Source organism: Malus sylvestris, chromosome 9, assembly GCF_916048215.2.
Source record: "Malus sylvestris chromosome 9, drMalSylv7.2, whole genome shotgun sequence".
In the NCBI taxonomy this organism is placed as follows: domain Eukaryota; kingdom Viridiplantae; phylum Streptophyta; class Magnoliopsida; order Rosales; family Rosaceae; genus Malus; species Malus sylvestris.
In genome coordinates, this window is record NC_062268.1 from 1,838,695 (window position 1) to 1,860,991 (window position 22,297).

General features: G+C 38.1%; 4 protein-coding genes and 1 non-coding gene across 5 annotated transcripts; 2 read left to right on the forward strand and 3 right to left on the reverse strand.

The window, feature by feature from the left end:
• Positions 1-368: 368 nt before the first annotated feature.
• LOC126583525 (PWWP domain-containing protein 3-like) lies at positions 369-4,012 on the forward strand. Its single transcript, XM_050247910.1, has 2 exons — positions 369-714; positions 1,020-4,012. Exon 2 carries the CDS (start codon positions 1,023-1,025, stop codon positions 3,849-3,851), a length of 2,829 nt encoding a protein of 942 aa, XP_050103867.1. The 5' UTR covers positions 369-714; positions 1,020-1,022; the 3' UTR covers positions 3,852-4,012.
• Positions 4,013-4,151: 139 nt separating this feature from the next.
• LOC126583526 (universal stress protein A-like protein) lies at positions 4,152-6,218 on the reverse strand. Its single transcript, XM_050247911.1, has 4 exons — positions 5,934-6,218; positions 4,876-4,997; positions 4,667-4,785; positions 4,152-4,499 (listed from the first exon to the last, which is right to left on the reverse strand). The coding sequence occupies exons 1-4, from the start codon at positions 6,109-6,111 to the stop codon at positions 4,391-4,393; spliced, it is 528 nt and encodes a 175-aa protein (XP_050103868.1). The 5' UTR covers positions 6,112-6,218; the 3' UTR covers positions 4,152-4,390.
• A 2,083-nt stretch (positions 6,219-8,301) lies between these two features.
• Positions 8,302-13,448, reverse strand: LOC126583527 (uncharacterized). Its single transcript, XM_050247912.1, has 2 exons — positions 13,176-13,448; positions 8,302-9,019 (listed from the first exon to the last, which is right to left on the reverse strand). Exon 2 carries the CDS (start codon positions 9,002-9,004, stop codon positions 8,378-8,380), a length of 627 nt encoding a protein of 208 aa, XP_050103869.1. The 5' UTR covers positions 9,005-9,019; positions 13,176-13,448; the 3' UTR covers positions 8,302-8,377.
• Positions 13,449-16,229: 2,781 nt separating this feature from the next.
• Positions 16,230-16,327, forward strand: LOC126584056 (small nucleolar RNA snoR1). The gene has a single exon (XR_007609974.1). It is a non-coding gene; the product is annotated as a small nucleolar RNA snoR1 (small nucleolar RNA).
• Positions 16,328-16,781: 454 nt separating this feature from the next.
• LOC126583528 (cinnamoyl-CoA reductase-like SNL6) lies at positions 16,782-21,947 on the reverse strand. Its single transcript, XM_050247913.1, has 5 exons — positions 21,501-21,947; positions 19,373-19,554; positions 18,334-18,531; positions 17,801-17,954; positions 16,782-17,273 (listed from the first exon to the last, which is right to left on the reverse strand). The coding sequence occupies exons 1-5, from the start codon at positions 21,763-21,765 to the stop codon at positions 16,975-16,977; spliced, it is 1,098 nt and encodes a 365-aa protein (XP_050103870.1). The 5' UTR covers positions 21,766-21,947; the 3' UTR covers positions 16,782-16,974.
• Positions 21,948-22,297: the final 350 nt, after the last annotated feature.

Consider the following 22,297-nt stretch of genomic DNA (forward strand, 5'->3'; position numbering starts at 1 on the left):
ACAAACAGAGGGCCCTTTAACAGTTATAATAATTGCAATCGTTGGATCAAATTTCAACGGTCCGTATGATTTGCTCAGAAAGCTCAGCTTGCTAAGCTTAGAGGGGATCTAGTTCCAACCAAATCCACAACGGACACGTGGCGATCATCCACATCAAATCCGCGGCTTTTCATTTAACGTCAAAACATAATAGCTTTTCAGCCGTTTGATATCCCCAATGCGGCATCGAACCTGCGATCATGATTACTCCTCCTCGAAATCCCTATAGTAACAACCACATGGCCCCATAGTACAGCGAGTACGCTCCCAATCCATACTCTCGCGTCTACGCACTCCACCAACCCAAATGTCAGCTGGGCGGGCACAAAACGTGGAGATAGCCGATCTGCCAGAAAACGACAACAAGAGCGAAATAGCCGCTTCTTCTCAACTCCCACTCTCTCCTTCTCCACTCTCTCAGTTCCCACCACCACCACCACCGCCTCACGCCAATTTCTCGCCCACTTTACCGCGATATTTTACCCCCGCCATCCACCATTTCTTTCTCTCCCTCTCACAATTTGAATTCGGATTTTCTCTGCAGAATTCGATTTGATTCAGGAAATCCGTGTTTGTTTGTTATCGGAGTTTTTCTCTATCATTTGCAGAGCTTGTAGGTTTTGCTGACCAGCAAAAGGAAAAAGCTTCAAAGCTTGAAGCTTTTGGTTTCTTCGTGTATATAATTTCCCTTTTCTCTTTATTTTTCGGTTATATATATATATATATATATATATATATATATATGTATGTATATATTATTGTATGTATGCATTTGTTCTCGTTTGTTAGTGCACTGCATTTAGTTATTAATATAATTATTTTATTCCAATTTTCAAGCTCTTTTGGACATAAACCTAAACCCTAGAAAGTGCTGATTTTTACATATTTTTGCATAATTTTGTGTTTTTGTTTTTGGGTTTTGTTTGTGATTGGGTTCAGCTGTGAAATCAAGGTTTGAGCTTGAGCTTTATTTTTTTCAGGAAATGGGGATGTTAGGGACGCGATCTACTACATCCCTGGAGGAGGATTTGGGTTCTGCACCTGAACCGGATAAGCATGAAGTTCCGGAGGAGAAGACGATCGGGGAAGTTGTGACCGACTCGGGAGGGTCCGGTCGGGGAAGTTCCGGCGGTGGAAGGAGTTTTGGGAACCTGAGTGTTGATGTCTCGGATGCTGAGGAGGGCTTGGTGAAGCCGAGAGGGAAAGGGAGAGTTGAGAAGTTGGAGTCTGGTTCGAGTAACGAGAAGAAGGCGGTGAGAGGCGGTGCTGAGGTTGATCATGGTGAGAACGGAGGAGGGGTTGGAGAAAATGGGAGTTCTTTGGATGGAATTGGAGAAGGCCCGGATGGGACTGAGATTATTGAGACCGGGACCGATGTGAACGGAGGGTTTGAAGAGAATGGGAGCTGTTTGGATGGGACTGGAGAAGACCCGAATGAGAAAACTGATGAGATTAGTGAGGACATGGATGATGAGGGACATGAGTTTCTTGTTGGTGATTTTGTGTGGGGAAAGATTAAGAGCCATCCGTGGTGGCCTGCACAAATTTGTGATCCTTCGGACGCTTCGGAGTATGCCCTGAAATTGAAGGCCAAAGACAGACTCCTGGTGGCGTATTTTGGGGACGGAACATTTGCTTGGTGCAATTCATTGCAGCTGAAACCGTTTGAGGAGAACTTTAGGGAGATGTCGGGGCAGAGTAGCTCGAAGGCGTTTGTTAATGCTGTGCAGCAGGCTGTGGATGAGGTTGGAAGGATTGTGATGTTGAAGATGAGTTGTGGTTGTGTAAAGGAAAAGTTCCTGAGTGAGGTTGGTCGGCCGTTGGCAGTAAATGCCGGAGTTAAGGAAGGAGTTCTTGTGCCAGAAGGCAGGGTTGGGAAGCTTTTGGATCGTCTGTGTGAGCCGGCAGAGCTTCTTGCTGAGTTGAAACATGTTGCAGAAGTTATGTCCACGTCTAGTGAGCTTCAGCCGAATGCTTTGAAGAGTTGGTTGTCGGCATTTTATTGTTCAAAAGGGGGCTATCATTTGCCTGTTTTCGTCGAAGCGCAGCCAGTTCCTGGTCTTGAGGATGATTGGAGGGCGGTGGATGTCCCGCTCCAAGGGCCATTTGAAGACTGGCTTTCTTCTCCCAGAAAATCAGGTCAAACTGATCAACCTTTACATGAAAATTCAGCTCAAGGTTTAGAGAATAGGCAATACCAAAGAAGGAAGCAGAAGAGCATTGCTGATCTAATGGGAGAGTATGATGATATTCAGGTGGAAACAAAGGAAGGAGCAACATCAGAGAAAGCAGGGGTATCATCTGGGCGGAAGAAGCGGAAAGTTGGCGAGAATCATGGTGAGAGTAATTTGACTTCTGAATCCAGAAAGAGAAGGGCCAAGCTTTCAAAGACACCAATGAGCACGCAGATGAAAAAACTATCATGTGTTGAAAATGGTTCTAGTGGCCGTAAGGAAGAAACTAAGAAGGGTGCCTTAACAAGGAGCAGGAAGAAGGCTGAAGGTACTGGAATTGAAAGCAATGGTGGCGAGACCAAAGAAGAAGCTGGTGATAGTCCAATTTTGCGCAGTGGCGGTTCACAAACTGACATGAAAGACCAAATTGATCACGCCTTTTCCACGAGAGAGAGGAAAAGGAGCAAGTACTTGTCCCCTCCCTTCATAAATCTAAGCACTGGAAAAAGGAGTCTAGACATGGAAGTAGAATCTCTGAAAGTTTATAATGAGAACCTTGTTGGGTCGCCGAAGATGCTGAATCCTTGCATGGAGACGTTACAGAAGAAAGACTCTACAGAACTTGGTCTTGGGAATGAGATATCTGGTGGCTCGAGTTCGAAAAAACCATCAGCAGATGACAAGAAGAGCATTGATCAGATGAAAGCTAATGTATCTAATCGTAACGTGCTATCTGGAGTCCGCTCTGCAGCTGTTAATCCATCATCTCCAATAAAAAAGAAATCCTTTGAGATTGTTAAGGATTTTCTGTCCATATTCAGAGACTCGATTTATCGCAGTGGATCCTACTACGACATATACAAGAAGAAGCAACCTGATAAGAAGAGAAAGAAGTTAGAATCTGAACCTGGCTCATTGGGGAAAGACCGAAATCAGACTGCAGAAAACCTGCCCGAAACTGAATCTGGGAAGAAGAGAATCAAGAAGAGCAGTGAGACAAAGTCTGCTAAGTCTACACAAAAGCAAGCTACTGAGACACCAGGTTCAGAGCCTGGTAGTAAGCGAAAATCAAAGCATGCTTCTGGAACTCCGGATTTGAAGAAAAGGCGTAGGAAGACTGACGAAATAGCTTCACCTGCATCCCTTTTTGTGACATTTGGCCCTGGATCCAATCTCCCCACAAAAGCTGATCTTATCAAGATTTATAGTAAGTTCGGAGAGCTGAACGAAACAGAAACTGAGATGTTCTACACCAATTTCTGCGCTCGTGTTTCCTTTGCAAGGCTAGCTGATGCACAAGAAGCCTTCAACCATTCGCAAAACGACAGTCCGTTTGGAGCTTCCAACGTCAATTTCCGGCTTCATAATCTGGCAGCTGCTTCGAAGGTTCGTGAACTGAGTGAAATATCCAATTCTGCTCCCGCTAAGAAGTCCAGGGGCAAGACCAAAACCCAGGCATTAGCTTCACAGGCACCCGCTGCTGCTGGTGAGGCGTCGCAGATCGACTTAATCAAGCAGAAACTGGAGAAGATGACCTCAATGCTGGATGATTCAAATGGCCAAGTGTCGGATGTCACGAAATCGAAACTGGAGAGCGAGATAAAAGAGCTGTTGGGGACGGTAAGCACGATGGTCTAATCGTCGTCGTCGTAGATCAGCCAGCTTCTCTGCGAGCGAATATGTAGGTTTAGGGAGAGATCTAAATGCTTTCTTTTGGGATGCTTGTGGATGAAGTTAATACGCCTCCATGTAACAACTCTCGATATTTTGATTCGAATTTCAGCAGTTAGTTTGATGTACATTTCAGCTTTCTTCGGGTCCCAAACGGAACGATACGCAAACTTTTGGGGATATGCAGAAGCATATTCGAAACATTACATCTCCATTTGACAAAAGCAACAAATATGGCAAAGAGAGAGTATTAAGCTGAATGTAAGATGATGAACAAGAAAGCTCGAAAACGAGCTCCCAAACTAATTGCAATACAACGCAAAATATTCAAGTTTCATCGGACATATTAGTGTAATTCCCTCTGCATGCGATTTGAAAGAACTAAAATTCACACGACCGAAGCGATACATGTAATTTATTCCCAGTTGGTTTTTAGGTACAAGGGTCTGGTGCCGGAAGTGTACTGACGGAATTAAAGAAACAAAACATACACATTCCGGTAACATTCAGTCATCGACAGGATCCTGGGGTGTTTCCTCTGCACTGCGCTTGATTGTGATGACGGGACACTCAGCATGCTTCACGCAAAACTCGCTCACGGTCCCAACAAAAACCCTGCACATCACAGAAAAAGGGATCCAGCGCAGTGAGCATATATAACAATTGCTCAATAACTTTATCCGCCAGTTTCAAAAGATGCGAGAAAAGGACGTCAGCAATCTAAGAAGACTAAGAACTGTGGATATCAGGCATGTCTGTGAAAGGTAAGGACTTAGAGATACCTCTGGAAAGGACCAAGACCCCGACAGCCCACCACCAGAAGGTCTGGCTGCACACGCTTCACCTCGCGGCAGATTACTTCCTTGGCATCCCCTCTTTTGATCCATGCTTCACAAGCAACCTACGAGATTCCAATACGTAGGTGTTATCATAAAATAGAGTATTCTTCAGATGCAATCAATTAAAGTCGCCCCCCAACACAAGTCAGTACCCCGATTGCATGACATCTGTCAACAAAGAACTCCAGCAGATGAAGCCCTCTAGCTCGGTCTCTGTTCTTCAAGTTTTTAAAATCCTCCGGCGATGCATACACACTGTCCATGTCGTCAAAACCTATTATAGAAAGAGGGAACATATTATTTGCAGTAACAATTAGTTTCCAGTTAATACATAGCAACGAAGATCAGTTAACATCACATCGTTAATAAGAAGGATAAAGAATCAGACAGTTTTCAAGGCAACCAAAACAAAGCGCTAAGCATGCTTAAATCAACAAGAACATACAGAAGCTCGACTGTCGGACTATACGTATAGTGATTAACATTGTTCAAAGTTCATACAACAATGAATCCAGATCAATTCATGATCACAATTTCACTACGCTATGATGACGGTTAATACTAGAGGACCGCGTCGACAATAATTATGATCATGATCATGATGTTCCGGGCACACAACGCCTTTAGAAACGACGAGAAAATACATGAAACATGCTAAAAGAAGTCACGATATCAAAGCCAACTTTGAGACACAATCATAAACAAACTTGTACAGAAAATAGTCCGATCTTGTAACGGATCAAACTCGAAATTGAACTTCAAATAGTAAACAATATTCACCGCTTAAACGAACTAAAAAATTGAAAGAAATTATCACACTACTTAAAAGGTTATGAAGCTCCTTCATACTCAATGGCCTCCCGTTTGGTACCAAAACCTTAACGATTGTTAAAAACAACGCCGATTAGGTCAAATCGACAATTATTACCAATTTAATTGCAATTTAAAACCAAATGACAATAACAAAGTATTCAATTGCGAAGCCAATTTAGTACTCTCACACAATCTGCGACCCCCTAACACTCCTTGATCAAATTATTTCACTATTTTCCAGCACAAATTTACAGTAACGGTTTCGATTTCCCAATCCTTTCATTTTCTATTCAAATTCCTCCGTTTTCTCGGCAACCAAACAGAGCACAAGCACAATTTAACAAGCAAAAACATAAAAGTAAAAGCAGAAAGAGAGAGTGATGGTGAGAGAGATGACCGTCTTCGTCGGGGACTTGAACGTGAAGGAACTGGAGCTTGAAGCCACTGGTGTTGGAGCGCACGATCTTCTGGAGCGTCCACTCGAACGCCTTCCTGCTGCTGATCGAGGGGTGCGGGTAGCCCTTGATGGTCGACTCGTTCACTCCCAGCATTATCCGAGTTGGCTCATTCGCCATCTTCGCTTCGCTCACTGTGTCGACTCGGAACTTTCTCGAGCCTCACTCGCACTCTCTCTGAAGAAGTCGCTAGCTGAAGCAAGAATTGTTCCGTTTGTATGGGTTCGCAGCCGTAAGCCCGATTAGGCACAGCGCGCATCTAGGTGCAGGATAGCGCATATCCAATAGAAAGGTACTAACCTACGCCGTTCAGTTATCGATATGTGCCACGCGGCACTTCCTTATATAAAAGCGTGTGTCATATGCCATGGTTTGCCAAAAATTTGGCGGGGTGTGAAGAGTCTTTGATGGTCTAAACCTGATTAATTACTCAATTGCCATTGTAGTTTTTTCCTTTCTATTATTCTTTTTTTTTTAATAACAAACGATAATAGGATAATCTACACTAAATTCACTTATGGAAAAGGAGATTTGAACACGGAATCTTAAGTGTATGAGCTAATGTTCTTAATCAACTGAACTATAAGCTATTTGCATTCTTCAATTTCTTTTGCACTATCTAATCCGATCATTCAATATTAACAAGTATAATAATAACTTTATCATGACATGTCGTTTATATTAAAAAATCATTACATAAGATCATATCCAACCGAATGAGGACCAAATGACTCATTTTAGCCTTATAGCTCTGCGATAAATTATATTTTAATGAACAATGTCAGACTATATTTTATACCATCTCCAACCAAGGGAGCCAAAGAGTCATAGGCCAAACATAATTTATTATTTTAATTGAATTAATATGGTTAATTAAATTAAACTACTATATTAAAATAAGGTTTTCCAACATATTTTGAGTGCCACTTATCGTCAAATAAATAAGCCTCAGGATTTCTTATCTTTATATAATGTCAATAATTTTTTGGATAGGATTTCAAGTGACATGTGTCGCTAACGTGAGTAACTCTCCAGATTTCTTATCTTTATGTTATCTCAATAATTTTTCAGATATGATTTCGAGTGACATGTGTCGCTAAAGTGAGTAATGCTAAATTGAAAAGTATGTGAGAAATGGTGTATGAATGGCTTAGGTATTTATAGGAAATAATTTTTTTTTTTTTGTTTAAATTCGTCCAAAAAAAAAATCAAATTCCAATAGTAACCTAACGACAGCATGATGTTAACTAGCCGTTGCTAGCTGGCGTCATGCTGACATCAGGTACCTGTTGGCATTCAAATGGGTTGAGCTGGCAAAATGTCAAGCTTGACATTCTGGCGCTGGAAGGCTGGCTGGAAATGGCTAGCCCGTTGACCTGATTTTGGGGTTTTGGCCTGGTGGGGCCCACAAGTCATTTGGCCTAGCCTAGCCCTTGGTTGGAGACGGTTTTCGTGTCATTCCAAACTATTTTTAACCCTATGGCCCTTTGGCCGGATCGGTTGGAGATAGCCTAATTATCTATATGTTTCTAAGTATAAATCTTTGTGTCAAGTAACTGATGATGTGGATGTGGCATCAACTTATTGAAAGGCTACGCGATGGGTTCTTCCATCAACCCACACCCACCCCCATTGTACGACCTAGATCGAAGGCGAGCTCACGGTCGCTGAAACGAAGAAGAAAATCAACAGCAAACCAAATAGAAGATTGAAGGCCAAATTGAAGAAGAAGAAAAATCTGCGCACCAATGAAGAAGAAGATCGCAGGACTTGTAAACCATGTGTGAGGATGGGTTACATAACCCACCCTATTTTCCCTATTTCGAATTTATGAATCCAGTTCGTGTTACAATTTTTTCATCAAACTTAAGTTGAGTTATAAATCCAATTTAAACTTTTCATGATTTCAAAACATGACTAGGCGTAAGTTCACAGGTGATACCGATAGCAACACCTAGCAGCAAACAAAATAAGTAAATATGAAAATCAAATTAAAAGGCTGGTTATTTTTATTTTTCTTGAAAAAGGTAACCAACTCGCAGTTTTCCCTTGGCCTCATGCTGCCTCCTGTCACTCTCCCACTGCCACAAACTCACACTTCCTGTCTCTCGGTCCCTGTCTCCGTCTCCAAAACTACTCCATTTCTTGTGATTTATAATCCCTCTATTTCAAGGCAAATACGATAAATTTAACCGCAAACATCATCGATATTTTCGTAAATTTGCATATTAAACTTTCTACCGTTATACAAGAAGAAAATGAGTCTGCGTGAATCGCTTCTGCTCCGTATACAGTATAAACAATAAAACAGAAGGCAAATTGAACTGCACTAACCCCAAGTGTATACAAATTAAATTAAATTACACAAACAATTAATTGTATACAATTAATTTACATTCCCTAATTGCCCCTTATTTCCCAGAGATTGAATACCAGTAAAGGAAACTCTCCCGAACCCCAGATGTCCAATCTGGTACAATTCTAACCACATCCTCTCCGCCTCCTGCCTGGCACCGTCGCACTCCATTTCCTCCTCGCCATCCCCACCCCGCCATGAAATCTCGGGAACTTTTCCCTCCTCCTCCCCTCTCTCCACCACCCACTCGATCCCACGTTTACTACTCCTCCCCCCCTTGCATTTCCTCCTCTTTTCCCGCTTTTGCCCCTTCTTTTTCCCCAATCCCAAACACTTCCTCCCCACCATCCACGGCACTTTTACGAACGCCAGGGTCAAAAAGTTCACCAGCGCGCAGGGGCAGCAGCAGAGCGCCACGCAGTCCGCGATCAACGCGCCGCTGCACGACTTGCAGAACCTCCCCGTGCACTCGATCCGGTCCCCCGCGCCGTCGTCGACGGCGTACCCGTACCGGCTCTTCCGCGCTGGTGTCGTGGTGGATCCCGTGGATGACGTGTGACATTCTCCGCGATGGTCGGACGACCCGGACGTTGATGACGACGACGACGAACTCCCGTGGTGGTTACGTGACGCCCGAGGCGGGTTATTCTCGTCCATTGGATTTCACCTGACCTGCAAAATATGAGAGGTTTTATAAATTTCAACGGTGATGCGGAAGGAGCGTAGATTTTGATCCCAAGTTTCTAGGGAGGGGTCTTTCCTACATGCTTATGCTTTATACTGGTACGTGGGAGGAGAGACGTGAAGAGATTATTCTTTTTTCATGCATTTTTATCTTGGTAATTACAGGAGGGCAAAATGGTCCATAAAATTGTTTTGAAAGAGAGTTGCATAAGCACATCTCCAACCGGCCCGGCCAAACAGCCATAAGGCTAAAAATAGTTTGGAATGACACGAAAATCATCTCCAACTGATGACTAGGTCAAAGGCTTGTGGGTCCCACGGGCCAAAACCCCCAAATCAAGACAGCATGTTGGCCATTTCCAGCAACTAGACTAAAAGCAACGAAAGAATAACTTACATAAACGGTTTTTACTTATTCATAGTATAACATCGTAGTTCAATAACATGTCTTCAAATAAAAATGAGTCGGGAGTTTAAATGTTAAGTCCAGTGGGTCTCGTGAGTTTATTTCTTATAATAGAGCATGTTTATTAAACTTGCATTATTAGAACAACAGGTGTTATTGAGTCTTTTATAGCGGGTCGGAAAATTTGAGTTCGATACTATAAAGAACAAACTCACATGGTAAATCATAATATTTGGGTCAATATGAGTGAGTGTGATTCCTAATTACAATATTTAGCACTCATGAGTTTGAATATTCTTATAAATTACAACTCTCACAAATATTAAACTCACACCATTGAAAAATATTGCTATAGGAGTTAAACCCATATGATCTAATTTCTTTATATAAGAATTAAACTCATAAAACCGACATGAGAAACAAAATCAAACTCAGGCAACCCGAATTCTATAAAGCACAGCAGTAAGAATTAGGGTTTTGGGTTGAAGGAACAGAGAGATTTTTCAATGAGTCAAGTACACGGTGGATATACCAAGTATCCTAATACAAGTTATTGTAAACTTTTATTATAATACTTAATGTATTTGACCGTGTTTCCGACCGACTGAAAAAAATTAAGAATGAGAAAGGTGGTAGAAAATGGAATGGGAAGGAAGACGAGACAGAGACACGTCAGGCAAAGTCAGGGAGGGAGGCCCGAGTTTATGAATAAGTTTCCCTCAATGTGTTTTCGTGAGACGAATGATCACTTCATGTCTCATGCCTAATTCAGCTCTCGAACAATTTCTGCTCTGTCCTCCTATGATCCCATCCCATCCCTTCACTCACCTTCCACCAATCGATTGAACTTTTGTCCAAAAAATAATAACTTCACCACACAAACGTTTACATCAAATTTTCTATATTTTACAAAGATAAGATATAAATAAAGATTTTTGTAGTGTAATAAACAAAATAGCGTCATCATATCAGTGTCGTACGTAAAATTTGGCGAGAATAATGTACAACCTTATGCACTTAAGTTTGAATTATCGTTAATGTAGGTTGGCTAAACTAGTTTACAATATCACTTGTATTAAAAAAAAAAAAAAACATACAAGTGGCGTTGGAACCACCCTAATCCCATTGGGCATCCGCCCTTGGGCGAATCGGGAAACTTTTTGTTGGAAAAAAAATAATATTTACTAATAAAACTTTAAAAATACATCTAAGACGTACACAAAACAAGACGTAACTAAACATTTACCCTGACATGTTTTCGTGAAATGCACTTTGATATTTTGGTTGAGAACACATGCAAATGTTGGAAGGGAAACACACATGCCAAAAGCAATGTGAAAAAGCAAAGGAGGTCGGTCTCTTTACCCCAAAAAGACAATTGGAAATTGAATAATTTTTGTTAGGGTGCAATTCGATTGGAAATGTTACCATAAAAGTGTGACAAATGCAAAGGTGGTGACATGCTATCAATTTTCTATCTGATGAAAGTTGTACTTCTTTTTCTTAATGCACTGTCAAAATCAACACACATCAATTATCCAAATTGTAGATTTGGGAAAAAAAAGTATCACCTACTTTGAAAGCATTATTAAATCTCATGTTCTAATAAAGTATTGTCAAATTGCTCCTAATTTTTAAGTTCTAATCTATGGGGGGCGTTTGTTTGCCCTCACTAAGTGGGACTGGACTGGACTGGACTAACTGTTAGTCCAATACTGTGTTTGTTCCATGCTGGGACTAACATTAATGAGACTAAAGGGGACTAGCATGGACAAAACCCTTCACTAAGAGGTCTTAGCGAGACCCCCCAATAATCATGGGACTAGCTAAGACTATCCTCTCTCGTCCTCGTCATGCTCAACAACCACTCCCGATAGACTCCTCGTTATCTCCGGTCACCTAGATCATAATAAAATATTAATAATTTATATATTAAATAATATAATATTAGAATTTGTTATTATCCAGCTTCTTAGTCTAACACTGCACCAAACGCTTCACTAAATTAGTCCAGCTTAGTCTAGTCTAAGCCAATCTAGTTTAGTCCTTGAAGCTAGTCCAGTCCGAGATAGTTCGGCGCAACAAACGCCCCCTGGAAGTTCACATGGGCCCTGAATTATGACCATGATTGAAAAAAATAAATAAAAATAATATAGACACTTAAAATTGACTATATTACTGCCACATTTAATACAGAGTTTTTCTTTAAGGAAAAGGGATCAGCTAGTGGCTGAGCACGGCAGTCGACTCTTTTGGGGGCCGAGAAGACTCATAGAGGTATTTCAGCCTCCTCATGACAACTACTATGTGATTTACACGCGCTAGGCTCTTTATGCCCACCATCGTGTGATTCACGAGCGCCAGAAATCGAAGCTAGGATGTGTTGTGTGAAATACTGGTTTGAAATTTGTCCCAAATCACTAGGCCACTTTGAAATGATGCTACATTTAATCGGGAAAAATCCTAATGCATCAACGATATGAGGTTCGTTTTATTAAAGAATGTATCAGCAATGTCCAATATAGTTTCATCCTTCCCAATTGCCAAGTCTAGAAAGCAGAAAGAATCATTTTGAAGCAAACGACGTTATTTGGGAGAGAATCTAATGCGAAAACTAAAAACGATGAGATGGGAATTTGTAGTTTTGGGGTGTTGAATGAGGGAAAAGTGGATTAAGAAAAAAATTAATAATTAATTAAAACATGGAAAAGAACAATGGCAGGAAAATAAAAAGTCATTAATCAAATTTAGAAAAAGATAGTATCACAATCCTACAAATATAGTATATAGATATCCTAGTCATTAGTAGCCAAATTAAAAACTTTTTAACCATTTGATTACTGTCAAAATTATTCCATTATTATCGATAATATTGTCTCTTATTTTTTCTTATCACAATTAGATATTTAAATGCTTTCTGATCAAAGACTTTCAATGCTGACCTAAAAAATTATTGCTTGAAATTATGGAAAATATTTGTGTGGTAAACCTGAATAAGTAGTTAGCGATGTATTAACTTATTAACTAATTAGCAATTTAACAATATCATGTATGATGTGTGTAAAATTGAATAGTGAAAAAAAAAGGAAAAAAATAAAAAAAAGAAACCCTTCTCTCAAAGCTCAAACAGAAAGTCAAGACTTTCTTCAGGAGGTGGATTGTCTGCCCTCCCATTTCCATACTCTCCCCATGTCCTTCTGTTTGTATGGTCACGGTTAAACCACATCAACATTTTATATTCTTATTACTTTTTGTTTTATTATTTCTATAAAAAAAATTATATAAAGTGTTAACGTTACTTAACCGTGATCACACATCACTGGAAAACATGATAAGAGTATGTAAATGAGAGGGAAGACAATCCACCTCCTTCTTCACAAACAGATGGACTCACAATAAAAAGGTTAGACATGAGTGGGACCGATCCGCAGTAAATCAGGCAATCACCAATTAGTAATTATAAAAGGTAATTCGATTGAGTGAAAGAAATCACTCACTAAGAAGCATAGCAAATCATATATCACATCACAGTACTGGCTTGCAATTGCATGAATCGTCTAGCGATATCTAATCTACATTCCACATTTTTTCTCCTAACTCGAGTTCGAGCGACAATGTAGTCTAATCTAAATTACGATGAGAGGTTCAAATAGGCATTCATAATCTTAACTACGAGAAAATAGATGAATGAAATGAGCAATGCAAATGTATATTAAGGAAGTGAAAGAAAGAACTGACCTGGAGAAGCGGAGATCAAATCAAAGGTTGAGATTTAAGTCAAAGCTCGCGATCTTGGGTTGACTCTGGATGATTAAAAAGCTCGATTGTTGAAATACAATGTGGAATGCGTATAATGAAAGATGAACAAGCTGGAAGTTCGATCTGATCTCAAACCCCCAGATTTTATATATAACCGCCGCTTGTTTATGTAACATCTCTGCAAGCAGAAGAAATAGAATCTCTCTCTCTCTCTCTCTCTCTCTCTCTCTCTCTGAGTCTGCTACTTTAATCTATTTGTTAACTGACTTGTAAAACTTTGTTAACGAAAGCAGAAGATTTTCTTCTGTATAAAACTCTGAGGAAGGCAGAATAAAAAAATAGGGAAAAAACGGTGCTCATGCATCACTCTTGAGAGAGATGAGAGATTTTTCAATGTGACCGGCACACGAGATGATACACTACGTGTCACTATACAAATGATGAAATATGTGTGTTAAAAAGTTAATAACTTAAAAAATAAAAAATTTCACTAATTTTATAAAAACACGTAATATATCAATTGTGTTTCTGTCACAATAAAAATTTTCTATCTCTCTCTCTCTTACCGATGACAGCAAATATGGGGAACTGTTCCTCATCTACCCTGCTCTTTTCCCACTCCTTGTCCTCCACCCTGCTCTCTGCTGCCCTAAACATCTCCGTTTGTTCCTCCGTTACGGTCAGTATGGGATTACTTTCTTAAAAACCACTTTTATTCGTAAGCAATTATGTTAGAAGTGTTTTTTTTTTTCTGTCAAAAACACGTCAAATCTAATTGCTTCTTGCACCCAAAAACGCTTTCAAATTTTTAGTCCCTAAATGTTGTTAGGGCGGAAACTACTTCTTCTAAAAACTAAAAGTATATTTCAGAATTCTAGCCTTTTGAATGCTTTAATCTTCTCCCATCTTAGATGAATTTATAAGGGATAAAAATACAATAAACTTAGTACCCAAGACAAGTGAATCTTAAGCAAAATACTTACAAAATAATCAAGATCTTAAGAAAATAAAATAAATTTCCTAATTCATCAATCTCATAATAATTTTCTTTTTCGGTTTTTCAACACTCCCTCAAACTCACGATGCATCATCATGAATGAATTTTCGGAATATAAGACGGGCTAATCTTAGAAATAGTAATTAAACAAATCACTAATTTTAACAAATTTTATAAAAAGTGCGTTTGCTAGAAGTGATTTATTTTTGAAATTTGATCATGCAAATTTGTTACTTCTGCATGAAACTCATGATTCTTTATGTTTCAAACTCCCAACTTGATTAATTAAATAAATTCAAAAAAATAGACTGCCATGACGAAACTATCATCTAAATACTTTAAAAAAAAAACGAAAAAATTAAACAAATTTGAATTACTAATATGTTTGACCGGCATATGGTTGTCAATTTTCAAGCAAGGCCTTGTAAGCTGCCACACTACCCTCCAGCTCAATATAAATTGATAAATTGGTACTCAAAATTATTAAACAAATAATAATCTTTGTTTTTTTGTTGTTAAAATAAATAAATAAATAGTAATCATGATCACCACAATGCATGTCGACACTATGGTAATCTCTCCCACGTCCGCTTGGGTTGACTCACGAGATTTCATGTGTCCTTGAGTCTCTTTTTGCATCGTCTTTACATATCTCTGTTGCCTTGCCGGCCCTTTTGTTAGAATTGTGATCTACTTTACCAGAGATTTTTTAGTGTGATCATCACACGAAATGGTATATCACCGTATCACTATATAAATGATAGAATATGTGTGTTAAAAAATTAATAACTTAAAAAATAAAATTTCTTACTACTTACATAAAAACACGTGGTGTACCACTCGTATTCCTGTCACAACTAAAAATTTCTCCTACTTTATAAATTAATTAACATTTAACAACCATATCTAAACCATAACTGGTGACTCAGTGGTTGGGGCGAATTTCAAACCTATATTTTACACGGTTTGTCCTAGACTTAATTCTTAACGCTTGTGAACCATACATTAATGATTATAAGAGGTTAGAATATTTATTTGAGTCTTCCTGGGGTCTAAAAGGGGTGTGATATCCACACATCCTATTTTACTTTTCACATACCATTTTAATTTTCGGTCGTCCGATCGAACGAATTGAAGAAGATCAACGGACATAAATTATCAAGGAGTGTGTGAGAAGTAAAATAGGGTGTGTGAATAGCACACCCCGGTCTAAAAAGGTGAATTATCGCCATTAGGATTTTTTTTTTGGGGAGGGGGGGTCATAATTTTTTTGGCGGTGTAACATGAAAAGTAGCATTTCATCCAGCCTTGGTAGGCCTTAGGTTATTTGTCAAGTCATATTGCATGCATGTTGACATATGCGAACAACTTTCGAGTGAGCATGTTGACTGATGTCAATAACTTTTGAGCGAGCATAACAATTGAAAGATGCTTATAGCAAAATCATATAAGGACATGAGGCTAGCAGCTGCCCTGCCTAGTGCCTATAGAGGCAATAGATCGAACAATTGGAAAGAAACTTTTAAGGGCATCTTAGATTTTCAAAAGACAACACCTAGTTCTTTCACAAAAAATCTTTGAGTTTGGAGAGCCAATTGACTCACCTTGTCCCAAAGTGAATTCGTCTCTGACTAACCGAAGCAATCATTCAAATATCTGTTCTCACTCATTCTTTTCACTTACAAATGAAGATCATTAGATCGTAGTACAAGTGATCCCTTTTGTCTGCTAATTTAGCAAGGAAGCATAGGCCCATAGAAAAGGGGCTGAATTTGCTAATCGAGTAGGGTATTTTGACGTCAATTGTGGACTCACCTGAGGTGTTAACCCTAAAGGCCCAGAAAGAAAAGGTTATAAAACGCCGCAACCAATGACATCTCAAACACATTCCGAAAACCCTAACCTCACACTTTTATTTCTTGCTCGCAGCTTTTTTTTTTTTTTTTTTTTTCTGGGTTTTGCTTCTTCTCGGTTTTGGTTTTTTAGTGGTCAAATTTAATATATATATATATATATATATATATATATGTTGATACGGCAAAGATGAAGAGTGCTTTAAATTTCTGACACCTCTTGTACGAGAAGTGCCTGTAAAAGGGCTCTTCGCTGAGCACTGTTAGCAACTCTCTGAGCCTCTCTCCCACTTCCCCCTTTTCCCTTTTTATTTTTTCATTTATAAATATTTTTTTTTTTTATAAATTTTCCCAAAATTTATATCTGAAAACATATGTTATTTAGTTTAGTTTCGCTCAATATTGTGATCTCTGAAAATCTGTATAAAATCCAGAATTTCGGTCCTAATTCTTCAATGTTGAAGTAATTGCCTTTATAGAAACAATAGTTTTGCGTATAATACTTGTACAGAGGCTTTTAAGGGAAGTGATTCTCATTTTGTTTTCAAAACAGGATGCTCACACCATATCGAACTTTGACGATGAAAACCATCCATTTTTTAATTTGCATCTTTTTGAAAATATTTAAGATCTCTAATCGAGTGTAAAGAAATTGACAAATACTTTGTTCTAAAATTATAAAAAATAGTAAAATTTTATTGTAATAATTAAATAGACAAATAATTTTAAATTAAATTAAATTTTTGTAATCATAATTTACAAATTATTTTTGTCCCTGTAGTTTTCTGTTATTTTTTCCTTTGCACTTGTATTTTTGTTCTTTTTTTTTTTTTTTTTTACAATTTAGTCTAATCCGTTAGGCTCTTTGCATTTTATTGACAAGGAATTGTAACAACGGGTTGAACTCTAATTGAAATGCCGAATTTGTTTATGAATGGTAAGAGCAATGTACTCTTCCCGTCAAAAGATTTGTAAGCTTCTTGTTCGACAATTCGAATCGATTGTGGACAACGTTAGAGCCGCCGTTGCCCAGGATCTTGTTCTTCGACATGCCCGTCGCCTCTGCTAACTTCTCGGCCTCTTCTTCTCCGTCAATGACTCGATCGAACCAGATGTATCTGCCAAATGCTGCCTTGTTCATTGCCTCAAACACGCCTACATGTGCCTCTGCCAGTCTTGTTATATCCACTGTGGCTAGCACTCCACTTTGGTACATTTCTTGCGCTCCTGTGTTACACAACCAAAATTAGTAAAAATTACAAGGGAACATGTGGATTTTGACTTGTAACAAATTTTTTAGATAGAATTCTCGTCGGATTCTCTTTGTGAGGATCCCGGGAATCCTTTAATTCGGTGTGTTTATCGTACATCCTGCGGTCAGTTTTTGTCAATTACGATGAAATAATATAATTTAAAATGATTTCTGACCGCACGATATACGATGAAATAACAAGATTAAAGGATTTTTAGAATCCTCACAAAGAGGATCCGATGAGGATTCTATCTCCAAAATTTTAACACATTTGGACGGTTTTAAGCACTGCTGGAGGAGGTGGTGCTCAATGGGGCCACAGTGCTCGAGTGGAGCAAAGAGCCCCATGAGCTTGCTTCTTCTCATGGTGGTATTACGGTTTGGTGACATTTCTTTCACTTATAATTTGGAATATCGTTAAACTCATCCGATTGGATTACCATGTATAACGAGTTCAATACCAAATTTTTAGAAAACAAAAAAGGCGGGAATGAACAAATACCTTTGAGATATGCAAGAGTTGCGGTTGGATTTCTAGTTGAATTTTCAGGGCCGGTAATGAGAGCCGGGCAGATGGTGGTCAACTTCAACCCCTTTTCCTCGGCTATTTTCCATGCAGCTTTCTCTGCCCTCAGCTTGCCCAATGCATACCAGAGCTACCATTTCCAAATCAAACTTTTTATAAAATTACTAATGATAATTACCCTTGTGATCAGCATAGAAATGTTATTGTGTAATTACAATTGTTCTAAAAATTCATGCCTAAGCGCTAGATGATTGGTCACCGCCACGATTAATTTCTAAGTGTTTAAAAAAGAAGAAAGGTCTTCTAAACCTGACTAAGCACCTGTCTAAATTCTATCTAAATGTCTACTGTCTCGCCACTCGGCTAGCGCCTTTTAAAACCTTGGTAATTACCAGTAAAATAACTGTAAATAGTATCTTTTTATTTATGCAAAGTGACTCACTGCCTTACAACTCGGCTAGAGCATTTTAAAACCTTAGTAATTTCAGTAAAATAACTGTAAACAGTACCTTTTTATCTATGCAGAGTGACTCACTGCTCCAGTGGTTATGGTTAATCACACGGGAGAAGTTCAAATTCTGGGAGCTGTCTTGCCAAACGCAGGCTAAAAGTGAAGAAGTCAGCACACATTTTCTCACAGATGGCGTCATTGCACATGCCTTCATCACATTCTCACTTGCCTTCACTTCTATCTCAGCCATGGATTTCTAATCACATCATTCAAATCCAAACGATCATTCGCCATTTAAACGTCAGAAATAAATAGAATTGTGCACAAGCAGCAAAATCAAAGGAATATGCGAAACTATTTAGTTTTACTTTTTTCTTGATGAAAATGATAGACACAAAATTATATGCAATTCATGACGTACAAGTAAGGTTGGTAAGATTAGCTTTTGTCGGATGAGATGATCATAGCACTAATTATTCAATTTTAAGCAATTTTGGTCAAATGTATGTACATTATCAATAAGAAACGAATGTTTTCCGCACACTGTTTATTCTCCTCCAAACCTTCGTTCATAATCAAAGCACAAAAGAAGGACATAAATAAACACAAGTATCCAATGGTTGCAGTAGAACAAGTACATGCAAAAAGAGTAAAAGGGTATGCAAAAATCACTTCCTCCAAAAGAAATCTAGTGTCTGGCGAAAAGAAAAAAAAATCTAGAGTCCGAACGACGACAAAGGACAACAGACACAATAGACTAGGCCACAAGGCATCAAAATAATGCGGATGTGACTCTTTGTTAGGATTTCGGATAAAGATATTTTCAGCCTCTTAAGTCCAACGATCAGACAATTTAAACTATTTAAAATTAAATCTGACGATTCTCATTAACTTATTGTTATTAGCCAATCCCACACAAATCTAAAGTTCCCATCTCTCTTCACAAACCAAGAGATCGAATTCTCTGATTCTTAGACTTTGAACACTAAAGTTAGGAGAGGATCGAAATTCCTTTGTGTGCAGTCGGTTGCATGCCACGTAGAAGTCTTTTCAAGTTGGAGAAAAGTAAGACAAATGAATAGGGTAAAGTAACTCACAGTGTAACCAGAGAGGCCAGCGGGGTCAACAAATGCAGAGGTGTGGAAAACGCCACGACAGCCATGGAACGCGTGTGACAAGCTTTCAACAACGTCGGTGTCGGTTAGCTTCGCAATAACTGCAGATATGCGATCGCTGTTGGTGCCGCTTGTCCTCATCTCCCTCATTATTTCTGCATCTTCTGGAATATATGTTTCGGGGGGACACGACAACACATAAATTCCGGATGTAATTAAGCAAATTTCACACGACATCTTCTCTATGGGTACAAGTAAAGGAATAATATTCGGAGGCAGATTGTCTGTCCTCCTATTATGATGTTTTTTTTAATTTTATTTATTTATGCGATTACGGTTCAATTATGTTAATATTTTATATTTTTATTACTTTTTGTCTATTATCTTTATAAATAATATAAAATGTTAACATGATTTAACCGTAACTGTATAAATAAAAGAGAATGAGAAGGACATCGTAACAGGAGGGCAGACAATCTGCCTCCATAATATTCATATATCGCATTAAGGTAAATCAATATTGCAACCTAATTACATGCGTAACTAAGTTGATCAAAACAATATTTTAATCTGTATAAATTCATTTTACTACTTTAATCCGTATAAATTCATTTTACTACGTTAACATTACATGGCTATGGTGTGGATCTGTTTCGTCTGCCGTTTTTATGGCAAATTTGTACAGACATTGCTTGTGCTAGTGAGTGTGCGGTTGTGGTTGCCAATTGGGGGGTTATTATTAAATCTAGTTTGTGCGAATTACCTCCAGATCAATTTATTTGGTCACTGAAAATTATATGGCAACTCTTGTAATTGTTGTGGACTCTTTGTAATTGTGATTCAGTAATGAAATTTTACTATCGTTTCTTGTCAAAAAATAATAAAAAATAAAAAATTTAGACTACGTTAAAGAAGAGAAAAGATTTTCATACACTTTAGTCCCTTGCACACTCTAGTTATGCATGCCCCTTGAATTAGATGGAAATTCATTGACAAAGTCACAAAATGCATAAGAAGAAAATGAATGTACAAAAATTATGCTTGATTACAATTAAATCTCTATAAATTGATAGTGTTGAGACCAAAGAAAATATATTAATTTAGAGAATATTAAATAATCGATAAATTCTATTAATTAATAGGTAATAGCTAATTAATTTATCAATATTTTCTTAAATATTGTACATTGTATTTAATTTCTTGCTTTACAAACTAATAATTCTATGTATTTGATTAGCAATATAAAATTCATGAATATATTTATTTAAAATATATATATTGCACATTGTTCAATGCATTAATATTATATAACTTATGAATATTTAACCACAAAACTCTATTTAAATAACAAAAGTCATATTAACACAACATATCATACATACAAGTTACAACAATGACTTCTCATCTCAAAGGTGTAAAAAATCAACAATGACGGTTTAAAAGCGCAAAGCATTGATTGAGTACAACAAAAATAATCCAGATAACACCAAAACAATTGCAATGTTAGATTTCTTTGATCATTTTTAATTTATATATTACGTGAAATTTATATAAATTTTTTATAATGTATTATCTCAAAAGTCAAGATTGTCAAAAAAATATTATTCAATCGAGATTATTAATTTATCGGGTATCAATTCCTCAAGGTTCTACAATAATCAAAATAGCGCTCAAATAAAGAAAAATGTTGCAATGTAAATGTAATTAAACAAACGTCATGGATTCGATTCATGATGTTAGCGAATCGCATGATTGTAGTCAGGAAAATGCTGAAATGTCCTTTTAAGTCTTTTGGGCTCTAGAAAAGATGGACTAACCTGACAAAGTCACTACATTTTTAAATAAAAACAAACAAACAATGAAAGAAATAGGAATAAATGAAGAAACATTCTATTGTGATTGTGCAACTTCATTCGGATTTTTATTAGGCTTCTGAAACAATCACTTTCAGTAAAAGCAAGCCGATTCAAATACGATCACAAAGAAGTAGACATACTGCTTTAACCAACCGACTTAACTCACATTCTACATTTCGAGAATCCAAATTGGAACTTGGATGGATAAAGCATTAACTAATGATGATTTACAGTAATAGATAACTAACAATTACCTTGGTTGTCAACGATGAGGCGGACGGAGTAGCCACGGTGGAGGAGACGGTCGACGATGGCAAGGCCTAAGAAGGAAACGCCGCTAGTGACACACACCAACATGTCTTGTTCATAATCACCCCTCGAGTCGAAACGCTTGTGGTCGGGTTGCTGGTGGTCGTCTTTTCTGCGGTGGAGGCCGGCGGAGGCCACCAACGCACGGCAGAACTCCTGCACCTCGATGTTCACCCTCTCTTCCAAACCCACAATCCCCATTTCGACCATGTTTCGGGGACACAAAAATGGCACAGAAGAAGGAAAAAGGTTTTGTTGGGGAGCTTACTTTTCTCTTGGACAGGGATGGAGTGACACGACTAGAGAGACGAAGACATGAGTTTATGTAAATATTCAATTGTTTGGTCTGTTGGCGTCCACGGCCAGTTGGAAGTCATTCAATAAATCATGTTTCTTGCTGCTTATAACTTGAGAAGGACGTTACAATAAGTCGCTTCTTAATAATTTATACACCAAAAAAATCAAATATTTTGACATGGTATGAAATTATTACCATATAGAACTACAGAATGAGAACCAATTCATGTTACAGGTTGCTCAAATAATTTGAGTAAGTAGTACATTTAGGCAGCTGATGCCCGTTGAGTTACGTATTTTACAGTTCGTTGTGGTGTTTCGCAATCAAAATTGAATTGTACTCTAAAATTTAGCTTATTTCAATCCGATTGAGATAAGTTTTTATCGATTTTACATAGTTTTTTAGTCAAAATAATCCATAAGATTTGCATAACACATGTAACAT

Excerpts from the sequence above, each read along its gene's own strand:
- LOC126583525 (XM_050247910.1), top strand. The coding sequence starts at position 1,023 with ATGGGGATGTTAGGGACGCGATCTACTACATCCCTGGAGGAGGATTTG.
- LOC126583526 (XM_050247911.1), bottom strand. The coding sequence starts at position 6,111 with ATGGCGAATGAGCCAACTCGGATAATGCTGGGAGTGAACGAGTCGACC. Across the intron at positions 4,998-5,933 it reads TCAAGTCCCCGACGAAGACG|GTTTTGACGACATGGACAGT; the intron begins GTCATCTCTCTC and ends TTTCTATAATAG. Across the intron at positions 4,500-4,666 it reads GGTCTTGGTCCTTTCCAGAG|GGTTTTTGTTGGGACCGTGA; the intron begins GTATCTCTAAGT and ends TGTGATGTGCAG.
- LOC126583527 (XM_050247912.1), bottom strand. The coding sequence starts at position 9,004 with ATGGACGAGAATAACCCGCCTCGGGCGTCACGTAACCACCACGGGAGT.
- LOC126583528 (XM_050247913.1), bottom strand. The coding sequence starts at position 21,765 with ATGGTCGAAATGGGGATTGTGGGTTTGGAAGAGAGGGTGAACATCGAG. Across the intron at positions 19,555-21,500 it reads CCTCATCGTTGACAACCAAG|AAGATGCAGAAATAATGAGG; the intron begins GTAATTGTTAGT and ends CATATATTCCAG. Across the intron at positions 17,955-18,333 it reads CACTCTGCATAGATAAAAAG|CTCTGGTATGCATTGGGCAA; the intron begins GTACTGTTTACA and ends TGGAAATGGTAG.